Raw genomic sequence first — 18,510 nt, 5'->3', positions numbered from 1 at the left:
AGTTATGATTTCTTCTTTGATCATAGAAAAAAAAATAAATTGCTGAGTTTTTTTTGTGTTGGTCCAAAACTATTATCTTAAGTGTTTCTAGTAATAATTTTCTATATTTTCTTTTTTTTGCCAGTCCTGGTGGGGAATTAAATCCAGGAGAAGATGAGGTGGAAGGATTAAAGAGACTATTGACTGAGGTATGTTTTTAAATTTATCATAATGAGCTGATGTAAAAATAAGCTACTTACATATGACATTTTTTATTTTATTAGGCTTAGATTTATGTTATTATTACTATTTTAGTGTAAAATGTAGTAAAGTACTGATTACCTTAAGTAATTGAGATCAGAATCTCATTCTGAAATAACATGAATATTTTAAATACTTAGCAAAATGTGTACCACCAATTTTATTGAATTCTCTTACCGTTGTGCTAAAGAAATCACACAAGTAAATTTCTTGACTTTCAAATTCTAATTAGTTTAAATTGTTAAATTTTAAAGAGTTTTTGAATGTTTTCATGACTTGGTTGTAACCAAAATCTTATAACAGTAGCCAACTTTTTTTTGAAGTTACCCTTTTACTTAAGGAACCAAAAGATTAGAATCCAAAACAAAGAGAATGAATATTTTCTTTTTATCAAAAGAAACAACTTGTCATATGCATGTTATGCGTTTTTCTACCCTGTGATAATTTAGGAACATACAACAGCAATATGAGTATGTAAAGGTAGGAAGAATAGAGATTTTGTAAAAATTTACATGTTATTAAGGCTCACTGTCTAATCAATCCTGGTTTCAACCTTTGTATGAAAATTGGTTATTTACAGAGAATTCAGTCCATGGATGATTATACTTTATATACATATGTTTTTTTTTGTTTTTTTTTTTTTTTTATAATAGTGAATAAGTAATCTTTATATTATGTTCAAATAAAAAAAAAGTTAACATTTAAATTAAATAAATTTTAAGAAACTGTTTTCATTAATTTATTATTAGTAAGTGTATATAACGTATTTTAAAATTATATTAAAAACATAAAAAGCATGAATAAATCATTTATGCAGAAGTGATTGTGTTTTATGTACATTCAGTTTTCAATATAATTATGGAAAGAAGTTTATTGAGAAAATTTTTTTTTGTAGGGAATTAAATACATTTTTAATTGTGCTTACAGAATATATTGCTAGAAATGTTGTGTTTTAATGTGCAGTAGGATGTTGATAATTTGTTCTGTAAACTCAAAATTGAGAGTGTTAACTTAATTGTTTAATTTGGACACATTTGCACGGTGTGCACAATTTATATTTCATTATTATTTTTAAACATTTAGCATTAAATAATTGATTGTTAGTCTTAGCCAGTGTAGAAATACTATGTCTGATGAGATTTTACATATATTATCATTATTAAACTTGTAGAGAAATAGTGCATTCCTATGTTTGTGTTGTATAATTGTCAGATTAAAAGAAATGGCTTACCAGTTTTCTTGAGAGGGGGATTCCTAAAAAGAAAAAGAAAAGATGTGTGTGTTTGTTCATATATTTAAAATTAATATCACAGATGACAGTGTGCATATTTTACACATGATTATTTATAAAAAGTTATTTTCTTAACTAACTACTTTTTTGTAAAAAAAGTCTAAACTTGTGTACTAAAAACTTTATTAATGAATTTACAACTTCATATGTAAGATGGCCTCCTGAGTAGTCCCTGTTACTGGCAGCACATTGATAAAAATCTTTCATTTTTTGGAACATTAGAATGCTTCTTTGGGGAAGGCATCCAAGTATTGTATAATATGTTCCTTAGTTGTGTTATGTATTGAAAATGATATCATCTCAAAATTACCTTAGTTTATAAAACAAAAAAAAAAAAAAAAAGGGTAGCTGAGGTCAAACTAGAGAGAGTAGGGTGTGTATGAACAGTTTTCTTGTGATTTTTCACATGATGGTAGATAAAATGTTATACTGGTGCATTGTCATAGTGGCAACATCAAACTCTGGTTTTCCCCACAGCTCAGACCTCTTTCTTCAAGTAGCTCCCTCAAATGTTGTAAAACTTCCTTGAAGAACTCTTTCTGTACTGTTTGACCATTTAGAGCAGGTTCATGATGGGCCATGCATTTTTTCTTAAAAAAAACCACCATCATTCATATTTTACCAAATCATGCTGACTTTTTTGGCTCAAATTTATGTTTAATCTTAATAGAAGTATCAATTTTCTTAGAATTAAATTCTCTATAAAGTTAACTAGAAACTTTTGTTTTTTATTGGTAAATTAACAAAGTTATTTTAATCCAGATCTAAAAAATGTATTTTTTAATAAAACATTTCTGTGTTTCTTCTTAAAGAAAACGCATTCTTAAAGCCTAAGTAAGATAGAAGTCTGGGACCACTTTTATTCAATTTCTTAGATCAAAAACCATAAGGAATTTATCCCCCTATTTGTACCCCAAGAACTTTAGTACAGTTTAATTTCACAGAGGTAACAAAAAGCAGGGCTAAATGTTTTGCAAGCCAAAACTTGCCAACAAACAATTTCTGACCTTTGTTTATATGAACTTTTTTTTTCTTATTTTTTGCTATAGAATCATCTCACAAGAGATTGCTGTGCAATTTGGAATTTTACTGTATAATGTATGATAAAATACACTTTAAAAAAAAAATTAATTTTGAAATTTCAATCAACTTTGATTCAACTCAAAACATAAACATTTTCACTGTAATTTTCTGCATAACCTATAATGAAATCTTTATAAACACACTAAATTTTTCAATTCTGTTTGTAATTTAATAAAAGTTAAAGTTTATTAGTTAATACTAACTTTCATTTATAGTATGATATTTCATAAAAGACTAAATAATGATAGAAAGTTTCCTGTTTTTTGACTTAAAGTTTTCTAGGGATACTAGAAATACCACAACAGTGATTTATTCTTAAATTTGTGGCTACATTGCCATCTTATAATAATTTAATAAAGCCATTTATTTTTTTGTATAAAGATATAAGGGGGTACATTGATAAATTTTTAATTCCTATGTTAAATTGTCTTTCTTTTTTTTTTCGTCATCTTCAATTGGTGTGCAGAATATTTTGTTCTGTAAAAAAAAGCTTCAGAAAATAAATTTACACCATTATACACATTATTTAACTAAAGGATTTTCAAAAAGACAAATAATATACATGTTTTTGTAGACAAAGAGATTGTAATAAGTTAACAGACACTGGTACAGCTTACTTGTCAGTCTGTATATTAAAAGCCATACAACATTGTTGTATATTTGAGGTACAACATTTGTTAGTTTTTGCCTAAGTTTAATGTCTTTCTTGCTTTGATTTTATATTATGTGTCCTTAAATTCATTTTTGATTATCTCAATTCTACTGCATATGTAATTAAAATCAGTTTTTAAATCGGTCTAAAAATCATGATTTTTTTTTATTCTGTAATGTATAAAATGGTTTGATACAGATATTCCTTGAATGAATGTACTAGCATGTGATTTTAATTAATTTTATTTGTATTTAAAATAAATGATAATGTATCTGACAACTAAATTCAGTACTAATTTTTTTTTATGGGTGTATGCTTACCTAGATTTATTATTACAGTAGAGTTCTGCAGGTATTTTTACTTACTACTCAAACAATTGTGGTAATGCTTACTAAAGTGTAGACCATTGAAGGTAACTGATTATATTTAAATTATTGTATATTATAAAAAATTGTTTAACATAGAAACATGTCAGAATTTACCGTAATTATTTGTTTTTTTTTTTACATCTTCAGTTTGATTACAGTCAGGTTGGAAAGAAGTGTTTTTTAGCACTTTTTAAAATATAAACTTTATATTCAGCTGACAAAAATGGTTAGAAGTAAAAAAAATTGTTACTTTATAGTCACTTAATTCATATGTGCAGTTTTGAAGAATACAGATTATTTACATTAGACTTTACATATGACCTGTAAAGATACAGATTTTTGTAACCGTATCCTTATTTATTTTAGGGTTTGTATTTCACTATTTTGTCGAAGCAGTTTTCATTTTTAGAGTAACCACCTCATTAATTATTGGAGATTGAATACAAACTTCAAATTATTATGTTGGCAGGTGCTGCTGGGACAGTGAACATTGTGTAATTCCTTCTCATGTTCTCTTTAAATTGCATTTTTAAGTAATTATTTGTCAGATAATTTAGTTTTATAATTATTTAAAATATTATTGTATAAATTAAAGTTCCACTTAACCAATAATTTTAAAATACATTTCCAAGTACTTTTGGAGTTGCTACTCCATCATCAGGCATTTCTTCAGATGTTAATTCAAAATTCATATGTATAATTATATTTAAATTAAAATTGTTATATTCATATTCAACATCTTAACAGACATGACATTACAGTCTTATTGATGTATAAATTATTTTTTATTTCTTGATGACAGACTATTATGAACATAACAATTAATTGAAATATAATTATACGTATGACGTATGAATTTTGAATTAACATCTTATAAGAAATCCCTGATGATGGAGTAGCAACTCTGAAAGTACTTGGAAATATATTTTAAGATTGTTGGTAAGTCGAACTTTAATTTATACAATTGTATTAATACCAGTGGTGGCAAATGCTTAGAAAATTGTTTTAAATATTCCTTAGCTATAGACAACTAAGCTGAATATTGATAATTATAGTGTGTCCTGCAAGAAAAGCTTGTATTCAAAGCGTTATGGACCACTTAATGAAAAAATTGAGTCTTATATCTTTATAAACATTATTGTCTGTATTACCCTTAAGGGTTTCAATTTATTTTAAGAAAAAAGGTTCGTAGAAAATGCCCAACATAAATCGGAAAATATGCATAGGAAGTGTCTCTATTTTTGTCTGACTTTGCAATGGAGCAAATTTAATGTTTCATAACTTCATTAATAGACTGTTAATTAAATATATAGAATGTATATTAATAAATTTGTTCATCATAGATTGAAAATTAGTGTTTTTAACAGTTTTAACTGTTGTTTAAGTTGTGAAAATTTCTTCAGCTTGTCTCATTGTGGCTACATTCCAAATTTGGATTTTTTTTTTTTTTTACTGAAGTGTGTTTTAATAATACTATTGTAGTACTTAGATAGTTTCATAATATTAATTAATAATGGTGTACAAAAACCGATCTGAAGGAAAATATTTTCTGTAAAACTGCTGGCAGTCTCTCTTTGCAGTGCTAAATTGCAAAACACTGATCCAGTGAAAAACATTTTTGTAGATAACTACAATGTCAGTGTTATATTCCATTTTAGTTTTTCTATACTCAGGGTCATGGGAAGAAATCCCAGGCCCTGGGGACGTATCATTGTGGGTCCTATCTCCAACTAGTGTAGGTGTATTTTGTAATTGTAATTTAAACCTTCTTAATATTTTAATGTAGACTTTAATTTTGATAAATGGTTAAAAAGAAAATAACAAACACAAATAACTTCATAAAAAATCAAATTTTAATTAAATTAATTTTCACATTACAACAATATTTTTAACTTGATTGATTTTCTTGCCTTTTTCTTGGCAAACGTGCCAATAATTTCATTGAAGTTAAGTTGTCTCACTAGAAAAGGTTGCATGTCAAGAGTCCCCAAACTATAATCGATCTTTAGCCATTGTGAGTGGAAGTTCTTCACTCTTGCAAGTGTGTTTCTGCTTTAGCTAACTGTACAGACAATGTGAAAACAATCGGAGAACAATACATGCATTTGAAAAAATGCTACTGATTTTCTGTTTTTCCAATGTGTTATAGGGGAAGGGTCATTTTCAAAGTTAGCAGGCTGAATCACGTTCATGTGGATAACTTCATTTATCATGTCTTTGGATACATCACTGTTATAAGTGTTTATTAATTTGTTTGTTCTTTCATCAGTTCTTTTGAGAATGTTGGAAATTTCCATAAAAATTGGAACATTCATCAATATTTCGTATAGCTGTGTAACGTCTTGTTATATTTGCAATCACACACTAGCAAAAAAAAAATTCTCCATTTGAAACTTCTTCAGGACTGAAATCATTTACTTCAGTTGACCCATTGGATTGTTTTTCAGGAAAGGTTGCTATGTTGATCTTGGCACTAACCAGCTTGCACTCTTGCAAAAAAAATTTCCAATCACTTCTTTAAATGTTGCAGATTTATTTAAGCCAAGTTGTTCACTTCTATATTGATTGGTGCTTTCATTGCTTATAAAATTTTATTTCTGTAATCAATTGTGGTTAAAACTTTATATCAAACTGACACCATAACCGCACACTCAAAATAGTCTATATTTTGCAAGTCTTTTCAGATCACTTGATGTCTCAACAATTAACTTGAAATTCTGCACTTCACTGATCGCTCTTTGATACCAGATAGGTGTGTAGAAAATGGCTTGAGACATTCAATTCAGGAGACCATCCTGTATCAGACATGCTATGGAGTGAGTTTTGTGTTTTTGCAAGATTTTCCATTTCTGAGGGTTGAAACCAAATATAATTTTTGGAGATTTCTAAAAAAACCATTTGCCTGAAGAGATAACATTCCACAGTCTTTAGACCACACAGATTCAAAATGTGGCAAGCACAAGGTGAAAAAAGAGTAGAAGATTTGTCCTTCCAGCGTTGTGCCCCTTTATACTGTCGATTCATATTACTTCCATTGTCATAGCCTTGACCACAGCAGTTACTTAATGGAATGTGATGTTTGGCCAGATTGTGTTAAATCAGTTTTGCTATTGCCTCTCCAGTTGTTTTGCTGCATTCAACAAAGGCAAGAAATTGTTCTTAAATTTCAAAGAAACTGCTTTGATACTTTCTCGATAAACTGAGGTATCATAATACAGGCTGATTCAAAGAAATGGGAAATTTAAAAAATTAAATAACGTTAATGAAAAATTTTTTTAGAAAATGAATTTTATTTCATGTAATTGTACAAATGTTGCCATTTTAGGATACATACATTTTAGTTTATTTTTTAAAGATGACATCTTGCAGGTGACACCTCCTCTTCTACGTAAACACTCACGAAGTCTCTTCGTTAAATTGTTCATGGTTTGACGTAACATCTCAACTGAAATTTCCGCAATTGCTTCTCGGATCTTTGCCTTCAGTTCTTCCGTTGTAGCAGGTCTATTGTGGAACACTTTGCTTTTAAGGTGACCCCACAAAAAGTAATCGCAAGCTGAGAGACCAGGCGATCTGGGAGACCATCTAATGTCACCATTTCGTGAAATGACACGTCCAAACAATCAGCGTACAGCTGCCATCGATATTCGTGCAGTATGTGACGTTGCTCTGTCTTGTTGAAACCAGACTGTGTTAAGAATTGGTGGAAATCTCTTTTGTTGTTCCACAACAAAGGTTTCAAGCAGGACTACGTAACGAGCCGACGTCACTGTAATCGCAAGACTGTTGTCATACTCAAAAAAATAAGGGCCTATAACACTAAGATGACATAGCACACCACACGGTCACTTTCTGGCTGTGCAACGGACGCTGGTGTAGCTGCGGTAGGATTTTCTTGTGCCCAGTATCTGAAATTTTGCTTGTTAACAAATCCACTGAGGTGGAAATGCGCTTCGTCTGACATCCACAGTTGTGAACAAATTCTTCGTTATCATTTATCTTCTGAAGCATTACATTACAGAATTGTGTTTGCACAACTGCATCGTTCGGTTTCAGTTCCTGGACGATCTGCAACTTGTATGGATGGAATTGCAAGTCCTTCACTAACATTCTTCGAACACTTGAACTATGCAATTGTAAAGATGCTGAGAGATGACGGATTGACCGATGTGGACTTCGTGTGACAGCATCTTGTAAAGCTTGAACATTCTGTGGTGTACGGACGGTTCGCTTACGGCCTGGAGGTTTCTTTTTCATTGCCAAACCAGTTTCCTCAAAATTAGATATCCATGTTTTAATTGCATGTGCTGATGGAACACGGTCGTGCCGTTCCAGATTAAAATGACGGCGAAATTCACTACGCGCTCCCTCCACACTGTCATTGTTTTTGTAAAACGCTTTGATAGCAAATGCACGTTGCGCACCACTCCAAGGATCCATGACAACTAAATGGCAGGTTAGGTTAGAGAGGCTGGCACCACTTATCAAGTGGTACTAATCGCCCACGGCTACCAACACAACTTTCAAAATTTCCCGTTTCTTTACATCACCTGTATAAAAACTACCTGTTCTTCATGTGACAAGTCTGGTGTTGCATTTACAATGATTGAATAATATTTAGCATTTTCTATTTTAAAATAGCTTGTGTGATATGGTCAGATGAACATTGAATAAACTCATTTTGACTATCTTTATACAGATAATGTACTTGAAGTTGGCTGTGAGCTGCCTGGAACATGTCTTTTAACAGATGATTCTTTAGGAGTAGATTATAATTACTCAAAAATTACCAGAAAAGTACTATTTCGTTGGTTTAATAATACCTATTAAAACTACCTCTCCAGTGTTATGTCTAATTAAGGTTTCACTATTTTTAAACATAGAGCCATTAGCTCCTGATTTATTTTGAATGTTTGACTGCAGTGGAGTCTGATCTGGCTGTGCGTTTCCAATTGTTGAATTAGGATTAACATTGTCGTCAGTGTTTTGAATACTAACAGGTTTCTTGTTCTATTGAGATTACACAGTTTGTTTTTTGTTTTTTTTTTAAAACCCTCATACTTTCAAAAGTAATCAGTCCCTTTTTGTCTGCATTTTCTCTTTTTTCCCCTCTTTTTTTTCCTCTTTAGCTCCTGACTTATGAACATAATGCATTTTCAGCTGCAAAGTTTTATGAGACTTTGTAATTAAAAGTGCAGTACACTTTTCCCCAAGTTTAGTTAATAGCAAGTTAACTAATTATTTATAAACTTTACATACCATCTTATCCAGTTTGCAAAACACCACGTTTACTTAGGCCTATTTCATTCACTGAATGTCTCAAAAAAACATGAACAAGTTCTAAATAGTTCATCCTTAAAGATTGCAAAAAAAATTGAACTTGCATTAATTGAGTATTTCATTGTTAAATTCCTGTTATTGAATAATTTTCCTTTTAGAATAAACTGTCGTTATAAAAAGTTTGAGATTTCATACTCTTCGCTTATGATTGAATTTCTAATAAGTGTGGTGGTAACATTTGTATTGTAGCTAAATTCGCGGTGTACAATAGTTAGCAGTAAGCAACAGTGTAGTGTTGCTCTAGGGCAACGGAACACCCCATGAGCAATGCGCTACCATCAGTCATGGCGACTAATCCTAAACCAACTAACAACTTAGAGATTTTGCTATAATCATCTCAAGATAAATCTATTTTTGTAAACCTATATTTCAAGCAAACTGTATGAAATTATTCTCTAATGTAAATAAGTTTTGGAGAACAATCCGTATCGTTCAATAAAAAAAGTGTATTTATAAAAAAAATGTGTCAGGCCAGGCCCCAGGGATATAACCCTGGCTTCCCATTTTCTTGTCAGGCCTGAATATATTCTTTTTTAACGTAAGGAAAAGTTTCTCACTCATTTTAATAGGAATTCTCCCTTTCACAGCTGTTGTTTTCATCTATTTGTTAATTGAGATTATGAAAATTTATTGTGTGTAGTGTTAGAAAAACATTTCAGTGCAAAAAACATTCTTTTTTTTTAAATATCGGATAATTTTGTTTTTAAATACTTAATGACAAATGAAACTATTCTTAAATATTGTATGGTTACCAGTAATTTTTTTATAACCATTAAAAACTTACAGAATATTGAAATTGCATTACTATTACCATGAAAACATGTGACAAACAGGGTATTTTTTTATTCATAGTTTACCTATATGTAAATAGAAACGTAAGGCTTTCTATTAATAAATTGAAGCTTTCCAGAATAATGCAGTACAGAACTCAATTTTTTTTTATTTTTACATTGTCGTGGATGATATATCATTTTATTCACAAGCTGTTTGTTTTATGGATACAATCACTATGAATCTTTGGAAAAGTACAGTAAATTATTACAGTAAGTAAATAGAATTAATTTTGGGTTTTTACTTCTGTTAATTAATTTCAGTAAAATGTTGTTTCGTGGTTATTTACTAAATAGTTTTTATTTTTAATTCTCATAAATTCTTTCTCAAACAGAAACATTGTTATTGCTGTTAACAATTGTATTGTTTTCAATCTGTTTGACCTTCTCTAAAAGATAGTCAGCTTTCCTAAATAATTTAATAATATTTTTTTAAAAACTAAAAAGAAATGAATATTTGGCAAAAATGATTTATCTATTAGTGTTAATACTAATAAATCTTTATTAATAATTTAAAAAATAATTTCTACTACATTGGTTGAAGTGAATAGATTTTATTCCAAATTTCTTTAAATTTACAACAAAAAATGTTTAAATATGTTCTAAGAAAGTCACAAAAATCTGCACATTGAACTAGTACATTACGTGGACTATATGTCCATCTAGTGGAATAGTTGCATTTTGGCCTTTCATCTGGAGATCCCGGGTTTGAATCCCAGTGAGGCATAGCATTTTTAATATGCTACAAAATTTAATTTTCTTATTCCATGCACAACCTTCAAGCTTGTATGGTGAATTAATCCCAAACAAATAAAAGACTTCTTTGACAGCAAGCTGAGAGTTTTTAATTGTAATTTTTTATTGGCTTCAGTACTACAAAAGCCTTACAGGATGTTAATTTATTTTTGAAATACATATCTCATACATTTATGATTTTTATAAGCATTCATATGATGCCATCAAATAATCATTACAACACACAGACACACGTGTTAAAAAAAAAATCATTTTGAAAGATAGAAAAGTAATTTGATCTTGATGAAAATTGACCAGGTTAACAAATATTTTGATAACAAGTATATAATATTTCAAATTTTTACCTGTGTCCATGTTAAATCTAGTAAAAATCAAGGGTGATAAACAAAAGTTAAACCATAGGTTTTAGAACAAATAATGAAATTTCAATAGTATTTTTATTTGTATCTTGTGATTTTTTTCCCTAGAAACATACTAATTTGTACACTCATTTTTCAGTGCATCAATAAAAAAGCATAATATGTCATGCTATACCTTTGAGGATAGTTTTCTACATATATAATTATATAAAGTATATTTATTCTTAGATTAAAAAAAACATTTTGTTTTGATGCAATAAAACTACAGAAACATAAATAATATCTGTTTCCACCATATTGTATTTGTCAATGATAGTGTTCTAAGTTGGCTGAAAAAAGTGTAATTCATAATTAGGAACTTTACTGAAACTTGAACAGTCAAATTCTATCCTTATGACAAATAATCAGCTGATAAGCTGATTATGATGTTAGAAAAATCTGATTTTCATGGTTGTATAATTTTTTTTAGAGTCTAAATTTGTTGTGTATTTTTATTTTATGTAATTCGGTGCTTTTTTTTTTTTGTTTTACCATTGATCTGCGATTCTTTATTGTAGTTAAATTTTTTATTAATACAAGCTGCTGTCTATGTTAAATAATCTGTACAACAGTTATGTTAGTAATTTAATCATTAACATGTTTAATAATTTAAACAATTTTTTATATGTAAATTATGTAGATATCAGATAAATTAAACCCACATTATGGAACTAATTATAGACTAATTTTTGAATTATAAAGTTGTGCAATTTTGTTAAACATAAAAATAATTACTTTAAATGCATATTAATTTAATTAATAAAAACAACCAGCATGCAATGAAACTGTGTTCAGAATTGTTTAATTTCAGTGTTTCATGATGCCATGAAATACTGAAAAAGTTTGAAAATGGGAAATTACTTATGGGAATGTATTTTTTTGTTGGAATTTTATCTCTATAACTTTATATCCTTCAGTTTTCAAGGTGTTACTCCTGAGATGTTTGACGTGTTATAGTACAACCAGTTTGTTAAAGGTAGCTGCAGTTAACAATCTTATGGGACCCAAAAATGTGTCTGTTTAAAAAATATATTTTATATTTTTTCAGTTCCTTTATTATGATAACTTTTATTCAACAGTCAAGTGTAATAACAGTTATATTTAGTAATTTACTGTTGACTGAAAAATAATATAGATCTATTGGTCTTATATTTCTCTATGGAAAAAGGTGTTAATAATGCTGGAACTTAAGTAAATTATAAACATGAAAGAGGAATTTTTTTTTTTACCAAGCTTCTTTAGGGGTACATATAAGGATACAGAATGGAAGTTTTGTCTGATAAATGATTCTGGAACTTGGCATGCAACAAAATTTTTGTAGTTATGAAGTTGTTTAAATTTGTTCCACCGTTAATTTTTTACCCTAATAATATGCTTGAGTAATGTACAACTTTGATATTAAACGAATAAAATTGCTAAAAAATAAATCTGTAATGAAAAACAACTATTGTTGGCATAGTAGAAAGTGGGTGTGTATGAATTGCATTGATCAATAACTGTATCTTAAATCACTTATTGATATGGATTTGGCTTCTGTGAAAGGAAATAAATGTTTGTTCAGTCTGTTAAATAAAAAAATATATTAATTTTAATATAAAATTATTGTGTAAGCATTTTTGAATTTAGTTTGTATAAAACTTTTAGCATAATCGTTATTTTGTATTAATTAATATGAGTTTTTCCAAAAGAAAAGATATATATATATATATATATATATACTCTCTTAATTTCTTTGGTTGTGTAATAAACACAAAAACTTTTGTTTTAGTCTAAAATTTTATTAAAGAAAATCTTTTAATTCAGATTTTTATTGAATTTGGACCAATTTCAAGCTCCTAGTTTTTACTTTTTTCCTTATTTATCATAAACTTAAGGCTTGATTTTTAAGTTTTAGATTACTTTAAATAAACATTTATTTATAGTTACGTTTTAAAGAGGTTTATGAACAACTAATAATTTCTAAATAATTAAAAGTCTTGTCAATTTTTTTACTGTTCTTTGGGTTATCTTGCTTGGTTCCATAATTTGTAAATTTTAACTTAAATTATTATTACCCATTCATTAAGCCTTAGTGTTTTGTTTGATTATTTTTTATACTTTAATATTTTATTATGGGATATAGTGTAATGAAAATGATTAAAATATTCATTGTACAAAGGCAAACCATAATATTATATATAAACATAGTCTTATTCATTTCTGTGTAATTTTTTTTTTTTTTCAATTACATTATAATGATTATTTTTTGTTGTTGGTTTTTTTTTATTATTATTAAATTGTATTGTTTTTTTGTTAGTTACGCTTTTAAGTCTATTTTCTGTTTTATTGGATTCTTACCTAGTTCGTCCTTGTTCTTGTTTGCTTTATATTTGTTTTAGAAAAAATGTTATTAATTTATTTAATTATTTTTATTTAAAAAAAGTAAAAAAATAAAATTTTAACTGGTTTGCATCAAAAACTTGCAAGTGTAGTATGAAATGATTTTCTGTTCTGATGATGTTTCATTATGATTCATTCTTGCTTTACTGTATTTTTATTATTTATATGCTGTGTACAAGAAAGCAAGGTCCAGTTTGCCTCATACAATTTTTTATTTACTTATCAACTACAAGCTTGCAATTGTTCCAGTGTAATTATACAGTTGTATATTGCCTTACCTTTAAAGCTGTGCAAATATGCTAGGTTTATTCACATATAATAGGTTGAAACAAGCTTACAAACTACATCTTTACTTCTAAAATTAAACATCTTTACTTCTTTAATTAAACTTACATCTGAATTTAATTAAACTTTTTACTATAAATTGTTTGAATAATTTTTACCCAACTTAAGGTTTTTTGTTTTCAAGTAGTTTTTACTAATATCTAAGTTGATATTATGGTAATGAATAATATTTTTGTCTGAATTACTATTCCCTTAATTACCATTCAACAAAAGAGTGTTTTCCACTTCTAATTTTGGATGCTAAAAAATGTATTGTTCAGTGAAAATGGGCAGACCGGGTTGGTCTAGTGGTTAACGCGTCTTCCCAAATCAGCAGATTTGGAAGTCTAGAGTTACAGTGTTCAAGTCCTAGTAAAGCCAGATATTTTTACATGGATTTGAATACTAGATCGTGGATACCGGTGTTCTTTGGTGGTTTGGTTTCAATTAACCACACATCTCAGGAATGGTCGAACTGACAATGTACAAGACTACACTTCATTTACATTCATACATATCATCCTCATTCATCCTCTGAAGAATTATCTAAACGGTAGTTACCGGAGGCTAAACAGGAAAAAGAAAGAAAGGGCAGTATAATTGATGCTATGATAAAAGGATAATTGCATAATTATTTAAATTTTTATGTAAGTATTAAAATTGTATTTGAGTTTTGGGATTTGAAAAGTGAATAACAGTAGTGTATAAAAAGAAAGAAGACCATTGCGGTTAGTTCTACATACTATGTAAATGCAGTACTCTCCAAGAGTTACAAACACTATTTGAAATGCCTCTATTATATTTAATTAAATTTATTTATCTAAGGCACTAATAAAAAGTATTTTCTCATTTCCACTAGTAGGATAAATAAAACTAGAAGGTTAAAATAAATATTGTTTCTGTAATTTGTTCAAAGATATTAAAATATTACTTAATATACATGAAAATATTAATCAAAGTTAAGTAAAATTACCTTTTTAAATCATCTGATTTAGGATGGTATATTTTATTTTACACAGAGGAAAATCTTGTATTTATTTTTTTCCTTAAAATGTTTAAAAGAAGGTTTTTCTTATAATTTGATAGACTAGAGATAGATTAACGTAATCTAATTAGAGTATTTTTTTTAACATAATAGTATTCTTATTATAATTAATTTTCATTCAACAGAAGAAATTTTATTTATTGTATTAGAAGAATATAAACTAGTTTACCTGACTTATTAGCTGTTAAAAGTAAAAAATTTATATTGTCAAATTGCCACATATATAAAAATATTTATAAAAGAGTGGATTAAATATTATTGATAAACGACAATATAATCCACCATTTGTTGAACATAAAGTCATTGTTCCTTTTTGGGAGAAATGACATGTTTATTAGTAAACTCTTTAATTATAGCTAGTAATTAGAAAATATTATTTCAGTTCATAAAATAAACATTATGAATGCATACAGATCAAGGTAATGTGCAATATAAATATATGAACTTATAAATCAGTTTAAAAACACCAAAATTATATGCAGCTGGGCCTTACTTTAGGTAACTCTTGTACAATGATTGAATATAATTTCTTTAACAAACATATTATGTTGATTAATGGTTGATGAGTCTTTCTGGTTTTCTGATGACACTAATTAATATGAGGATCATTCAAATATAATCCGGAATTTGTTTACATAGCTTTATTGATTTTAGATAAAATTACAAATAAATTACTTTATCTTTCTACATAATTTCCTTCAACAGAAATAGATTTTTTTCCACCGGATAGAAAATGATGAAGAAATCAGATAGCTTCCTGATCCCCTCATTAAAGAAAAAAAAAATGGCTGCCTCAACAATCAATTGCATACATAATGTTCAACTGCTGTAGTGTCTTTGAATCTTTCTCCTCCTAAAGCTTCTTTCAGCAAACCAAATTTGGAAATCATGTGGTGACAAGTCTGGACTGTGTGGTGGGTATTAATAGAGGCATCCATTGAATTTTAGCAAGTGTATTGTGAGCCGGTGCTGCTGTATGTGGCCATGCATTGTTCTGGAGAAGGAGGACATTGTGAATTAGGTTCTGGTGTCATTTTTTGCAATAACCAGCCCTGATGTCATCCAACAACTGGTACCTTCTTTCATGCAAGAAACAATCAGCAGCACTTCTTTTGAGTCACAAAACACAGTTGCCAGAACTTTCCAGCTGACAAGCGTTTCTTGGTCTTGATTGGTGCCTCCTCCCCTCTACACCATACATATCTTGCTCTCTGGGGTGTACCCCAGAAGACCTACATTTTGTTGCAGGTCACAATACAGTTCAAAAATGCTCTTCTTAAAGCAATTCAGAAGCCACGACTTAACGTCTTTCTGGACATTTTCCTGTGCCTCAGTTAGAACACATGGAATCACTTCACCGGCACTTTGCTGTATCAAAAAGTGACTGACCACATTGAATACATAATACTTGTGCCCACCTCTAATGCAATTTTAGCGGCTGTCACCATCTACAAGGTCTGAATGGCCTGAATGTTGTTATCATTGATGCTGGTCCCCTGACAGCTTTTGTCACTGTTATCATGAATTGTTTATTGGACTGCAGCGCTACTGTAGAATTCACCGTAGAAATTATTACCTCATATAGCATTTGGCCCCATAGATGCAAGTTTTAATAGCTGCAATAGTCAGTAATACAAGGGTCATTCAGGAAGCAACAAACATTTCGATATAGGTAAGATAAGAATTAAACAGTTTTTATTTTATATGTATAGAAACCCTTAAAGCACATTTTCAACATATTCACCACACAGATTCAAACAGTTTTCAAAACATGGTAACATTTTTTCTATTTTCATTGTAAATGTCTGTGTTGCCAAATTCATCAACCATTCATTGACAACTTCTCTCAGCTCATCATCATAATGAAAGTTGCCTGCCTCCTAAAAACGCTTTCAAGTAAGGGAATAAGTGATAGACACTAGGGGCCAAGTTAGAGCTGTGTGGTGAATGCTGAAAAACATCGAAGCCAAAACATTTTTCTTCAGTGATGAGGCTTGGTCAACCAGAATTTTTCCATTGGACATATTTCTTCTTTCCCTTTAAACTTAATGCAAAATTTCCTAACCGATGTTTCATTCATCACACTATAATCATAAACTTCCTTCATTTGTTTGTAAATTTCAATGGGCCGAAAGATTTTTGCATCCAAAAACCAAATCACATTTAGCGAGATTTTCTATTTTGTCACGTATTTTGAAAGCATATAAGAAAATGTATAAACTTCCATACAACGTTGCATTTAACTCACACTAAGCTTGTGGAGTTTAATGATACACCAACAAATGGTTGGCAAACTGGAGGTATGTGCCAAGGTCAAATGTTCGTTACTTTATGGACAACTCTCACTTGTATTGTTCTCGATTTGAAAGGGCTTAATTACCAGTTTTCTACCCATATTATCTTGTCCTTCTTTTGCATCAGAAGAATGTGATTCCCTCAAATAATATCTTTAAAGTTTAGGTAGATTCTTGTTATTGAAAGGATGAAATGTGGCTTGGTTGCCATTAGCATAAGTAGGTTGTTGATAGTCATTCAATCTAGTGTTATACATTTTCATACTTGCATGAACTTATTAATTATAAAAAGTACTAGTTTTTATTGCTACTGTTCAAATCCCTGAAGGAACAGAAATACATATCTTGAATAGAAGGTTATCAGCAAATTAATAAAGTGGTAGATTATTTTCATTCGGATTTTTTACTTTTACATTGCATGTAGGAGAAAGATTTTCTTCAGTTTCTGTAACCTGTCAAGGCTACACGTTCATACAAGATTAGTTTAGGTGCAAATTTCAATTAAAACAGCTGAAAATGATACTGGTTATCTTTTTATTTCTATTATAGGCTTCTATTAATTTTTGTTTTTTAATAACCTTGTTATAATAAAATACTTACTGCATCTATGTCATTCAATGTTAGTGAAACACAGTAAATCTCCACTAACCCAGATAATGAAGAAGGTAGAATCATAAGTGAATTGATTAGATTTTACTCCTCTACTACATTTCCCTCTCAAATTCAGTCAAACAATGAATATGAGCCTCACTGTATGTGATAACTAACTTGAGTCTGTGAGGTATCGTACTTTAGTGTGGGTATGTGCCAAGGGTTAATGCCCTGTATGGTGGGATTCATAGCGCCACCATACAGGAGTAGTAGTAGATTATTTATTAAGTAAACAAATGCCAGTTGTAAAATTATTACAATTTAATTTTTTTTTTAATTAGCTAAATTTCTTTAAAACACCATAGATAATGTACAATCCAAGTTGATCTGTACTGTTTTAAATTAAAATTAAATTTTTCTTTTCTTCAGAAGCAATATTCAGAGTAAATCTTTTTGCAAGAAGAAGAAGGAGAATATTGAATTGAATTCAGATACATAGCTAATAATATATTATATGTTCAATAATGTTAAATTATGTTATTTGAATTATTGATAACTTTTATTAAGGCTCATTCTGAGGAGTTCTGAATTTATTTAGCCAGAATATCATTTGTATGATCTGCAGAAGAGTTATATGTGTACCAGTTTGGTACTGTTCCTTATGTTTTATCCAGTTGCTGCATAATGAACATAAAATAGCTTAAATACTATTAGGTAAATCAAGGAGGTATCATGATCCTTTTTTAAAATATTTACATTTGTGTGTAAATATTTACATTTAATGGAATGTAAGTAAAAATCTGTTTTTGCACTAGGAAGATTTTCAGTTAAAATGTATTTAAAAGAGCTTGTTGAAAAGAATGAGAATAAATTGATGCAGTGTTTTTCAAGCTGCTCCCCCATGATGAAAGATGGTTTT

At 29.2% G+C, this 18,510-nt stretch overlaps 1 protein-coding gene across 2 annotated transcripts in view; it reads left to right on the top strand.

Annotated features, from left to right (window-relative positions):
- The window catches only part of Cpsf5 (cleavage and polyadenylation specificity factor subunit 5), a 60,865-nt gene that overhangs the window by 7,551 nt on the left and 34,804 nt on the right, over positions 1-18,510 (top strand). For both annotated transcript variants that reach the window (XM_075373323.1, XM_075373324.1), the window contains exon 3: positions 125-188. In XM_075373323.1, coding sequence (XP_075229438.1) covers positions 125-188 — 64 coding nt within the window. The remainder of the gene's footprint in view (positions 1-124; positions 189-18,510) is intronic.

The sequence above is a fragment of the Lycorma delicatula genome, chromosome 8 (assembly GCF_047948215.1).
Source record: "Lycorma delicatula isolate Av1 chromosome 8, ASM4794821v1, whole genome shotgun sequence".
NCBI classification, from domain to species: Eukaryota; Metazoa; Arthropoda; class Insecta; order Hemiptera; family Fulgoridae; genus Lycorma; species Lycorma delicatula.
The sequence above is the reverse complement of the archived record's forward strand: the minus strand, read 5'-3'. Positions and strand labels throughout refer to the sequence as shown.